Source organism: Labrus mixtus, chromosome 23, assembly GCF_963584025.1.
Source record: "Labrus mixtus chromosome 23, fLabMix1.1, whole genome shotgun sequence".
Taxonomy (NCBI): Eukaryota; Metazoa; Chordata; class Actinopteri; order Labriformes; family Labridae; genus Labrus; species Labrus mixtus.
This window is the reverse complement of record NC_083634.1, coordinates 17,601,479-17,614,405: the sequence shown is the minus strand read 5'-3', so window position 1 is coordinate 17,614,405 and position 12,927 is coordinate 17,601,479. Positions and strand designations below refer to the sequence as shown.

At 46.8% G+C, this 12,927-nt stretch overlaps 1 protein-coding gene across 1 annotated transcript; it reads right to left on the bottom strand.

Moving 5' to 3' along the window:
- Window positions 1–7,088: 7,088 nt before the first annotated feature.
- gpr185b (G protein-coupled receptor 185 b) lies at window positions 7,089–11,923 on the bottom strand. Its single transcript, XM_061031747.1, has 2 exons — window positions 11,338–11,923; window positions 7,089–9,537 (listed from the first exon to the last, which is right to left on the bottom strand). Exon 2 carries the CDS (start codon window positions 9,533–9,535, stop codon window positions 8,462–8,464), a length of 1,074 nt encoding a protein of 357 aa, XP_060887730.1. The 5' UTR covers window positions 9,536–9,537; window positions 11,338–11,923; the 3' UTR covers window positions 7,089–8,461.
- Between the last annotated feature and the right edge of the window lie 1,004 nt (window positions 11,924–12,927).

The window sequence follows — 12,927 nt, the reverse complement described above, 5'->3', positions numbered from 1 at the left end:
ACTGATTAAAGGTTAAATTATCCCCGACGTCACAGAGACTCATGCTGTATTGGTAACTATTCATTAAGAAGGGTAAGTGGGAGTCCCAGTTATAGTAATGTTCTGACGCCAGTTCGACTTTGTGGTACCAAAAGATATCAAGACTTGAGTATCAGTCCTTTATGGATGTTACATAAAAAATAAAGAAAACGTAAAAAAGATAATCCTAGAATTGTCATCGTCAATATGAATTATTTCACAGCTGTGTTTGTCCGACCCTGCATAGTTCTGATTATGACTCATCGTTTATTTCCTGGCTTAGCACACCAAAGACGTTTTCTTTTTTTTTTAACCTAAAACATGCTGAGCTAGCGTTAGCAGCAGCACAGCTAACAGCTGAGTGACTGAGAAACATATTTTGTAACTTGACATCGGTTTTAACAATATTAACTTTAATATAAAAATCTAGAGCCTTAATGTTTGTGAAAATAAATCACTGCAGACCCCAAAACAAGATGATCATCCAGGAACAAGCTAATCCGGCGTTAGCAACAGCCAGTCTTACAGATTGTCTACCAACGTGTCCTGTCAGCACGCGAGCGTTGGATATCGCAGTCCCACACTGCATCTGTTAAATATTTCATTCTTTGCTCTGGGAATTTCAGTTTCCCCTTCAAACTGTTTGACATCGAGTGCTTTTTGTATTGAAGGCGGACAAACAGATGTTTGGCGCTTTGTATTGACGAGCTGTTGACTCAAATCACAACACTCGACGGCTCGCGGTGAGTCGAATTAAGTTTTCTCTGAATCACAGATGTGATTATTAATAATGCACCGTTATCTCCACTTTGTTCGCTAACATGCTAACAAGCTAACAAGCTCCGTTTGTGAGAAAAGCGAGTACCAGTGCCTTGAAGAACCCATTCTAGTTCCTAGTCCGTCTACGTGAGCGGCAGAGAGGAAAATAGAAAAACGGGCATCGAGTTAGGATGCTCCAATAAGCAACAATAAAATCAAGCTAATTTTGTCGCTAACGCTGACTTGTGTTTTACTCCAGTGCAGCTGCGGTCTGATCGGAGTCTCCCTGAAACGCCACCTCTCTCCCTCGTTGCTGTTATGCAAGCAAGGAGTGGTTTAATAATTCATCGGATTCTTTTTTTATGCCACGGCTTTCCTTTAACACCACAGTGACCCGTGATATTGACTCACGCTCTCTCACGATCCCCACACACACACACACACACGCTCGCAAGAACACCCACACACACACATGATGTCACGCAAACGCCCACCAACACACATAATGTCACGCAAACGCCTACCAACACACACGCCAGTGGATTAATGCCGTTCCAGCGAACAAACACAAAAACCATCACAAAACAACTTTATTCTGTTGTTGTTCTTAGTTTATTTGGCAAATTATTCTCCACTTTTTTTTCCATTTGTTTTTTTTTCTTCTTGTTTATTTACAATAGTAAAAATAAATCTCTCTCTTTAAGGTTTTACATTCGACATTTACAAGTGCAATGTGTAACATGTCCATCTTTATAAAGTGCATTTGTACTTTTTATCGACAGTTTTCACGACACAAAACTTAAAGAGGACTCGAAAATAAATAAAGAGGTAATACAAAAGAAAAACATGATTCAAGGACACCGCTTTAGGTCTCTGACATCACAGTTTCATTACCCACAACACCTTGCTCGCTTTGAGGACGCTCGCGCACACGCTGCTTCCTCATCCACACAAACATCAACGCATAAAACAATGTGTTTTCCATGAAGGCCATACTCGGTCCGATAGAAAATTAGCTCTGTAGTGGTTTTTTTTTTTTTTTTGATTGACAATCTCTGCTCACCAGGTTGTAGGTTTTAGATGGAAAGCGTTAGCCTAGCGTAGCATTGCCTAGCCTAGCCTGGGTGAAGCTTACTTGTTGTTAGCACTCACCCTAGAATCCTGCTTTAAAAAATCTTTTTGCTAATGTTTGTGCTCAGGAGAGACAAAAAAAAAAAAAAAAAAAGATGGACGAGAGGAATAAAACATCCAAACATGAACGGGTGCTTGTGCAAAAGAGATGACACTAAAACAAAATCTTAGAGGAGGATAAATCTGACGTTTTGCTGATTCTTCCTCACCACCTCACTCCCATCTTTTATACTCTTTCTTTTCTAAGCGTTCTTTTTTTCTTCACTCTCTTCACCTGCTTTCAGAGTGACTATTTTTAGACACGGACTGACCGGCCAGCTTCCTCCAGTCCGAGGACAGCAAAAATGTGATCGGAGATGATGGGAGGATTCGAGACGACGATGGTGAGGAGAAAAAGCCGACGACAGAGGGGGGATGTTGGAAACAGCAAAGAGGACAAGAGGGAGGGAGAAAAAGAAGGTTGTTGTTAAAAAACGGAGAACAAGTAGGAGGAAGGGAAGGAATGAGGGGGATGTCTTTGAAACGACCTGCTCGCTGAGACACGATTCAGACTAAAAATGACGTCACTGGAAACCGGACTCTGTGACGTACAATGCTGTCACGCCGACTATCTCTCTACCCTTTTTTTTTCTCTCTGTCGTTTAGTGCACGTCTTTTAGTGGGGGGGGGGAGCTCTGATTACTGCAAGTCAAGAAGACATATTCCAGAAACACTCTCATCTTTCATCTTGTTGCTGCATGTGAAAAACAAAACTCTGAAGTTACAGCACATTAAAAAAAAAAAAAAAGGCAAATTTTCCTCGTGTTAGCTCAGTTATGTGATCAACAATGTCAAGGTCGAGTCCAGTTTTCTTTCGTTATCCTGCTGCTCACGGCTGCCGTTTTTGACCATTTTTTTTTTTTTTGTTCTTTACAGATGTTTCAGGCTCAACCGTGACAACAACATCTCGGACAAATGTGTATGTACATAAACAGAAAGATAAGACACTAGAAAGTCAAAAAATATGGCACTTTTTCAGCATATCCGACACACAACCTCTTGTTTCCCCCCGCCCCCCTAAACATTTGTTTTGTAGGAAGAACACCGAAGAAGAGGAAGAAACACACACACACATACACACACTCACAACATGCTCACAGCAGCGACCATATTTTGTAACTCATGCCCTGATGAACATTACAAAAATATACATTTCTGTACAGCATTGCATAATAAAAATAACACCCACACTCACTTGTACAGTATTTTTTTTTTTTTAAATGGAATTATACTCCTGTATAGCGGCCAACAAAAAAACCATTGTGTGTGTGTGTGTTTGTGTTTACAGTGAGAGTAGGTTGAGTTATGGTTCATTACAATTGGCTATGATCCCAAGGGGGGGGAGAACACACACACACACATACACGCACACAGAATACACACCCTAGTAGGCTCACACACACACAGTGAGAGGTCGCTCCACTCCTGCCCGAGGAATGGTTGGACTAAGTTGTGGCATATTCACAGATGAGTGTTAGCATTTGTTCAACAATCACTAGATGGAAACGCCAGATGGGACAGTCGGGACAGTTTGAAATACAGCTGCGTGATGCTACTAACAATGCTAACTTTAGCCGTTTCTGTCACTCTCGATCAAGCTGAGCTGTGGTGGATTTGAGGCTTCACTTCATCCCTCCAGACTTGGGTCAAATAGTCATCCTGGAAAATTGCCATGAAGTTGACATTTTATTGGCAATATGCACACTGTGTCTAGAAGCATGAGAAGCTAACTGCGACTAGCCAGAATCATGCTAGTGCCAGTCAGGCGCCATCCTAATCGTCCTTACATTTTGTCTGACAGTGAAGACTTTTATTTGACTGTGAAACAACAAAGACTTTACCCGATGATAACATGTTTCTTGAAGCTCTGACAGTTCATTGTTAGCATGCTAGTAGGCGGTCAACCTCCTAGTGCTAGTCAGACGCATGAACATCAACAGCTTCGTTGTATTTTATGTGTGCTCTCGCAATACCATGAAGTTTTATACACAAAAAAATACCCAAAAAGTTACAAAGAAAGGACACAAGTTGTTTCGTTAACGTCCAAAATGGCCCCCGAAAAAGTATCAAGCTAACCAGGTGCTAATTTCACATTACAGGCTAATTCCCGCCAGAAAGTGTTCCAGCGAAATGTCACACAATGTGTCTCTGAATGCTTGGTAAGCTAACTGCTAACATAATCACCAGCCTCATGCTATCCCTTGTAGTTGTAAAGTTAGCTCACTGCTAACGTACAAACCAGCCCGAGACATGCTCGCACCGGTAGCGCACAATTTGAGCCTCTTTCAGTTTGCTCTGAACTGTGTTATGTAAAATAATATTTAAAGTGTCTCTAGAGGTTGTTAAGCTTTCTGCTAGCATGAATGAGCAACAGTGAAGTGCTAGCAACGAACACTAACATGCTTCATTGTAATAGTATTTGTTGCTATACGTCGGTAAGCAAATGCTAGCATGCTAGCTAATTGGCATCGTGATAACAATAGCCAGGATCATTCTTTGAAATGTGCCGATATTTCTAATGTCACATTTTAGTGAACTGACAGATTTCTCATAAAATGCTATGCTAACACATGTATGGTTCCATCATTCATCCCCGTTTGATCCAAGTCTGGTTCATGTTCCCAAAGTAACACAGACTTTGACTAACTGACAGAAAAGGAGGTTAAACTGTGGGACGGCGTGCAAGCGAGATCTTGTGATGTCCCATCAGTAGCCTGACATAGAACGGGGCTAGCTAAAAATGTAAGCGTTGTCCCATCTAGCATCTCCAAACACAGGTGACTAAGCAAGTCTCACACATCATTGTGCATACAGGATATCTGTGTGCCAACAGGACCCGCATCAGATACTTGAAATAGATTCAATTTACTCTCTGTGGTCGATTAGTTTTGCCTTGGCACAATTGATGATTCACCCCCCCAATAGTGCTGCAAGTCACCAAGTGTGCCAAAACTCCATCAATCCCCGACTTCTGAGGCACTGAAGCTATTTCAATGTATAAGCGATACGAGTCTTTAAACCAATAGGCAGTTCTACCGATGCAGCGATTGAGCAAAAAGAGAAACGGCAGAAGGAGGTGGTTTTGAATTTTTCTAGCACGTGTGACCCTTTAACCGTTAAAAAAAAAACGAAGCTAATTTTAGAGAGTAAATATGAGAACGTGGCGAGACCTGTTTTTCTGCAAATGCATCTATAAATGGAAATAGAGCATTCGCTTTATATTTGGGTTTGTCCTACTTTCATAACTACCCCGACCAGCCAGCCAGGCCACATTTTCTCTCAAATCTGCTTTTTTGTTGCTTTGACGTTTTTTCCTTTTTTTCAATCCTACAGATCATTCAGAGTTAACCACCTTGTTCCGGCCACTTTCTCTTCTTCTCCATTGTGGCTTTTTTTTTTTTTTTTTTTGTACACAGCGAAACACAGTTGGACATTATTGCAAAGGGACTTGACTTTTTTTTTTTTGTTCCGATAAGGCCCGAAAAACAACAACAAAACAAACAAACGAACAAAAAAAAAAGACACAAGAGATTCTGTCTTTTTCCCCCGAACAAAGATCGTTGTGGTGTCTGCTCAAAACTGATTGTTTGCTGCTGCCAAGAAAAATATATATAAAAAAAACAAAAACGCTGCAACTCTTACTTTTGAATGTACACTGTAGAAAAAACAAAATACCTGCATCTCCTGAGCGTCAAAGTTTGTGTTCTCTTTGCTGTCGTTTATCGTCGTATATTTGGTAGAAAGCGTTAATTTGGAAGTGTTGTGACAGAAACAACCTGTATTTTGAGTTTACACTGATTTTTTTTGTTTGTTTTGTTTTTTCTTGTTTTACAGCCCGTTCAGTTTCCATGATTTTCCCAAAGCCAGTTCACCTCCCACACAAGTTTATCAGCAGCGTGCCGGTAGCTTAGTCATGACTCCTTTCTGAGGGGAAACTCTCGACGTGGATCGTTTTAATGCCGATAAGAGGTCGGTCATAAATCTCCTTCCCAGCTCGTCCTGAACTTCATCCTCCGTACATTAGGCCAATTCCCCGCTCTCTTATTACTGCCACGTTATTAACGTTAGCTGGATTAAACGTACACGATGCCCCCCTGCAGCGGGACATAACATTATCCTGATTGAGGTTGTGTGTGGTGGACGTGACCCAAGGTTACGTTAAAGCGCGTCTCACTCGGCGTTTCTATTTCACGCCGCGTCACCTCGCCTCTCCGGCTTCTCATTAACCCGCCCGGCCTTTAGAGGGGGCCCCCCCGGGGTGGCAGAGCTCGCTGCTGTGTGTGTGTGTGCAGTCAATGAGCTGCTACTGCTGACAGGTTGCACGTAGGGAAGTAGAAAAGGGAAGAGAAACAAAGTCCACATGAGGCTCGTTTTTTTGATTTTTAGAATAAATCACGGCGTGGAGACTTGGACGTCCTGTAGCCAACCACCGGCCGTCCAAATGAAAAATGACCTACTCGATATGGATCATGCTCGGCTTTAGCTAATGGATAATCAATCAGGCGACGGAGCTAAAGCGCTGCCGCTAAATTTAGAAGCTATACGGGGGCCTAAACGGTGCTTTGCAGATGCAGATAAACATCTGGAAAAACATCAGCTGCCTTCACCTCGCCCCGTGTCAGACGCCTTGTTTTACCGGGCGCTCATGGAGCCATACGTTGTTTCTTTTTTTTTCTCATGCATAATTTCTGTGGCTGGAGATGTAGGAGAGCTGAGGAGACGAATAGAGGACGGGGGGGGGGGTCAAAGTCGCACCATGAGATCTCAAGTGGACGTTGAAGGTCGATTTCAGCTTTGATTGGAGTCGTTTTCTGCACTCACCTGAACGTAGAGTGACTTTGATTGTCTTTTTTCTCCCTTAATCTTCTCTTTTGTGACCTGAATACCTTCAAATAAAAGCTACAAAATTAGCAATTCTGAGAAGAATGAATCCAATTAAAGCAACGTCAGTGGAAAAACGAAGCCTTTAGATTCGAGTTTTAAAAAGTGATGCAATTGCTTTTAAGTCTAGACATGAGATAATGGCTGAAATTTTCCATGTGGTCTTTCCTTAAAATCAGAAAAAATGAGTGATTTTAAAAGAGAAAAGCTTCTCTCTGACATCTTTACCAGCACATCAAACCATATTGTTTGTTTCAGGGTTGAATCAGGAAAATGTCCCTGACAGAAATGGCGAAAAATGATATTTAGCTAACCTTCCTTCAAAAAAATTCAGTAATCACCACAGAACGCGATGCAAAAATGAACAACTCCTCTCAAGCTGGAACGGCCCTCAACTCATATTCCCCCTCTCAAGATGGTGTAGAGAACAGCGTAGCCTACTTTCCAGCGCTCTCCCCCCCACCCCCCCCCCCCCCCCACCCCCCTGCAGCCGAGAGAGCATTCCCAGGGAAGCAGTGCGGCTGCAGTGGCGCTGTCCTTGGTGCTGATTTCAGCTCTCTCCCTCGCCTTGCTCGCTCGCTCTCCGCTCCACAGTCACGGCGTAGCAGCTGGCTGAGAAACTCGTTTTTTTTTTTTTCTCCGACAAGAGAGCAGATTTGATTTCATGACACTGAACACAAACGCACCAGTCTACAGATGGAAATCCCTCTCTAGGTTTTTTTTTGCAAAATTGACACAGTTATGTATGCTTTCAAGGCCTGGTCGTTCAGGTTTCATTGTGGATTTTTACATTTTTTTGAGCAGGGATGGCACATAAATAAAGCTTTGTCTGGATTCTGGGTTCTGACTTCTGGGCTCGTGGCTTTGGGAAAAGTCAAACCGGGGCTCAGACCAGCTATGTTAAAGAGCTCGAACAAGTCGTTTCTATCCCGGCACACACAGTTCTTTTTGCATCCTCTGTCTACAATTCATGAATTAATTAATCCGCACCAGATCAAGGGGGAACACGGGTTGCTTAAAAGCGGTTTTCAAGGGAGGGGAATAGTCTTGATTTTCCCCGTTCAGGAGAAGACTGCAGAGATAGCTCATCGAGACGACTCAAGGTCATTCATTGGGTACATTTAGCTCATTTTTCACTTCAAACAAATTCAGTATTTTTAAAGACTGTTTCCACTCCTTCTGATTGCATAACCATGCAGCGGCTGCCTGAGCTCCTGTGGAGATTTAAAAAATAAAATAAAATAAAAAAACTCCGACCCTCCCGTAAAGAATGCTACTCTTCGAGAAGTAGGCCTCGCTTCCTGCGCTGGTTGGGAAAGTCGCCCTGACTAACTTCCACAACCGCCATGAGGATACCGTAATCAGGTTTTTGCAGTTGGTTTCACACCACCATCGAATCACATGATCTTTATTAGCTGTGTTTTTTTGTTTTTTTTTGTTTTTTTGACCATGCAAAGTTCCTTCCTTCTAGCCCGGGCCAGACGTGCCTTTAGCTAGTAGCCTACCAGCGTTTAGAGGAAGTCTCTTTTCCTCGCCCGCCAGCCTTTCCGCCCGTTCCCAAACCTCTCTCTCGTAACCACCCAGACTCGGCGTGAAGACTCAAACCAGAAAACAGACAACAAACCTTCCCTCGCTACACGTCGCTGGAGGTCCTCGGTCTGAGGGAGAGGTTGGACGGGACGCACCCGCAGCACGCCATCCACAGCGACTTCTGGATGTCCGGGTTGCGGAACGCATAGATGATGGGGTTAATCACAGAGCAGCAGGTCGCTGGTAGGACGGTGGCGTACGTGTATATTACAGGGTAGGTCGAGTCCGCGACAATCGAGTACATGGCGAATGGGAGCCAGCACGCCCCGAAGGCGCACAAGATGGCCGACAGCGTGGAGACTCCCTTGGTGGTGGAGATGGCGACGAACTGATGCTGCACGGCGATCTGCTGCGCGTGGCGGAAGGCGATCTTGCAGATCTGCAGGTAGAGCTGCATCATGAGGGCGAAGACGAGGAGGAAGGTGACGGCGAGCGCCACGGCGTTGATCTTGGTGACGGGCCTGCAGATGCTGCACGCCGAATCGTCTCTGAGGCAGTTCCAGCCGAGCGCCGGCAGCAGTCCCAGCGTGAGACACAGCACCCAGATGAAGATGACCATCACGTAGGTGTAGGTGACGGTCCGCTCCGTGTGGTAGGTCAGGGCGTTGTACAGGGACAGGTAGCGGTCCACCGTGATGGCGAGGATGTTGAGGACGGACGCCGAGAAGGCCGAGATGAGCAGCGCGACCGACAGCAGCGTCACAAACTCCACCGAGCTGTCGACCAGGTACGTGAAGACGAAGTTCAAGATGAGGCCCAGACCCGCCAGGAGGTCCGCCACCGCCAGGGACCCGATCAGGATGAACATCGGAGCGCGCAGCGTCGGCGTGTAGAACAGCACGGCGATCACCAGGGCGTTCTCGCAGGAGATGAGCGTCCCCGTCACGCAGAGCGCCACATCCCAAGGGCTCACTTCCTGGACCGCCACGGTGGTGGTCGCCGGCTGGAGGTCCGGGGTCAGCGTCCTCACGACCGGTTCGGAGGAGGAGTTGGACGGGTCCTCGCCGAGGCTCCAGGAGGTGGAGGAGTCGAAGGGGTCGAGGAGGGGGGAGGAGGAGTTGAGGCTGCTGCTGCCGCCACTACTCATGGCCGCTACCGCAGCCAGGGAGAGAATCATAGCTGGAGGAAGTGAGAGAGGAAGAAGGGAAGGAGGGAAGAGATAAGTCAAGAAGGAGTGGAAGGACGAGCAAGTAGAGAAAAGAAGGAAGGGAAGATGGAGGAGGTGAGAAATGAAAAACGATTGAGAGAGAACAAGAGGAAGGGGAAATGGAGTTAAGGAGGTTGAATATCCACAAGAGGAAACCAAAAGGATTTGGGAATTAGAGAAAGGGGGTAAAAGTTCAGAACAGCAGCGATAGGTCGAAACACAAAACGAGAGGAAAAAAACGAGAGAAATAAAACGTACCCATGAAAGGAGGAGAGCGATTTTGAGGACGCGAGAGAAGAATGTTGGGAAAATGGGGAAGAGAAAAACGAAGGGAAGTCATGGGAAAAGTCGAGACGAGAGAGAAAGAGGACGTGAAAAGAGCAAAGTCGAGGACAAAACAAAAGAAGGAACGCGTGGAAGTAAAGGACGAGAAAGATGTATCCCACTCTGCTGAAGAGGCAAACAAGTTATAGTCCATCCGAACGCCCATTCAATCACTCGTTCATTCATCCATTCATGAAAACAACCGAGCTCTTGAACCCGGGCACGCACGTCACCGGCAGCTCCCCCGCACCACGCTGACAGGTAATTAGCAGCAGCACAATAGCAGGTGTGGAACATGCACACAGAGATGGAAACGTATCCGTGTGTATTCCTTCCATTTTGTCTCAGGAGAAGACCCGGTCAAGACGTTTAATCACACACAGAAACAAACAACAGAATCCAACAGCAGCAGAATCATTAAAAAAAAAAAAAAAAATAAAAAAAAAGCGTAAAGTCGGTTGCGTTCCTACCGAAAAGGTTCCAGAAATCGAAGCAGATGTTCGATTTCCTCGCAGTCCAAACCATCATCAACAAAATTCTATTTTTAGAGCATCTCTAAAAATGGTGCATGACGTCCTGGGGCACGGCGCGGTGGTGGTGGTGGTGGTGGTGGTTAGCTGCTTGTCCTATTCACCGGTGGCGTGTATGTGCGCGTGCCCCATGCGTGCGTGCATGCGTGTGCGCATCGAGAGCCTCCTTAATTTTGGATTCTCATCCACATGCTGCTGTTGCCGCACGCAGACAGACAGACAGACAGACAGACAGACAGACAGAAAAGAAATCCAGGCAGAGGCTAATTTTAGCACTGCCAGCCCGCCGCGCGCCAAAAATGTTGATGTGGAGCTCCATTCACAAAAAAAAAAAATCCTCCCCTCTCACACCTCCCATCTCTATCTCCACACACACACACACACACACACACACACGAACCCTTCCTTAAACCCCCCGCCCCCTTATTTCTCATCTCTCTCCTCCTCCTTTCTTTCTCATGTTTCATGTGCGCGCGCTCACATACGCACGCGCGCACATGCCGTCAATGACTGCAAACGGCCGGAGGAAGGTCACCACCTAAAAGAAGCCCCCCCCCCCCCCGCAGCTGAGTGGCTTTTCATCCCTGCGGTTTAGAGGAGCTCGTGCAGCATCCACCTTTACAAAGCCACCATGCAAGCGCGTGCAGCAGCAACAACAAACAACAACAACAAAAAAAAAAAGGAAATCCATTCACGAGCTTTTATAACCCTCTTAAGAGTGTTTGTTTTTGTTGAAGCAATAAATAGGAAAATACCTGGATCAGTTTCATTCAGCTGCAGCAGTGCAGTCCCTGAGCCAGCGCGAGAGAGAGAGAGAGAGAGAGGGGGGGGAGAGGGAGAGAGAGAGAGGGGGGGGGGAGAGGGAGAGGGAGAGAGAGAGGGAGACCACGCCACAGAGACAAAAAAGGAGAAAATTACCAGCTTGTCTTCTTCTTCTCCCCTGCAGGAAACCGGGATATCTCTGTTCCCTGTATCCTCCACGATGTATTTATATGTCTTCTTCTTCTTCTTCTTCTTCTAGGGTTTCCCCCCTCTCGTTCTCCCCCCTTTTCCTTTTTTCTTTTTTTCTTTCCCCAGTCAGCGGAGCGCGCTATATTCCTCGGTTGGCATGGTTATTAGCCTTCTGTCGGAAGCTCCGTCCTCGCGCTGCACATCCTCGGCCCCTCATTGGAGGCGCGTGTCATTCTCCTCCTCTGACGTCAGAAGAATCCGCTCCTCCAGTCCCCGTCATCATGGTCGGTGTGTGAATCACGGGAGATGAGACTGAGAAAAATAAAATAAAAAATACACCACAAGTACAGAAAATATGTGCTGGATTAATATTTCTTTAGTTCCTTTTTGAATGTTTGAATGTTTATTTATTGATGTATTTGTTTTTAGTTTTCATTCAGGTAAGATGTGAATACAAATGTGTGGTGGTGTTTTCATCCCACCTGACACGCTCACACCGACTCAAAAAGTACAGCGTGTGACTCCGAGGTGAGTCTGACTCCCCTCTGTCCTCCTACCTCAAACATTGCGTGACAAGGTGTAAAAAAAAAACACAAAAGTCATGTTTCTTAATATTCTACTTTTTTAGTGTTTCATTTGTTTTTGTTGTTGGTTTTTTTGCATCTTGCACATGTGAAAGCAGCTCTAAAGCAGGATGCTGGTGGTGGTGGTCCTGCTGGTGGTGGTGGTCCTGCTGGTGGTGGTGGTCCTGCTGGTGGTGGTGGTCCTGCTGCTGGTGGTGGTGGTCCTGCTGCTGCTGGTGGTGCTGCTGCTGGTGGTGGTGGTGGTGGTGCTGCTGGTGGTGGTGCTGCTGGTGGTGGTCCTGCTGGTGCTGGTGCTGGTGGTGGTGGTCCTGCTGGTGCTGGTGGTCCTGCTGCGGGTGATGGTGGTCCTGGTGGAGGTGCTGGTGGTGCTGCTGGTGGTGGTCCTGCTGGTGCTGCTGGTGGTGGTGCTGCTGGTCCTACTGATGGTGGTCCTGGTGGTGGTGCTGCTGGTCCTGCTGATGGTGGTCCTGCTGGTGGTGGTGCTGCTGGTGGTGGTCCTGCTGCGGGTGGTGGTGGTCCTGGTGGAGGTGCTGGTGGTGCTGCTGATGGTGGTCCTGCTGCTGATGGTGGTCCTGCTGGTGGTGGTGGTGGTGGTCCTGCTGGTGCTGGTGGTCCTGCTGCTGCTGGTGGTGCTGCTGGTGCTGGTGGTGGTGGTCCTGCTGCGGGTGGTGGTGGTCCTGCTGCAGGTGCTGGTGGTCCTGGTGGTGGTCCTGCTGGTGCTGGTGGTGGTGGTGCTGCTGCTGGTGGTGGTGGTGGTGGTCCTGCTGGTGGTGGTCCTGCTGGTGGTGCTGCTGGTGGTGGTGGTGGTGGTGGTCCTGCTGGTGCTGGTGGTCCTGCTGCTGCTGGTGGTGCTGCTGGTGCTGGTGGTCCTGCTGCGGGTGGTGGTGGTCCTGGTGGAGGTGCTGGTGGTGCTGCTGATGGTGGTCCTGCTGCTGATGGTGGTCCTGCTGGTGCTGGTGGTGGTGGTCCTGCT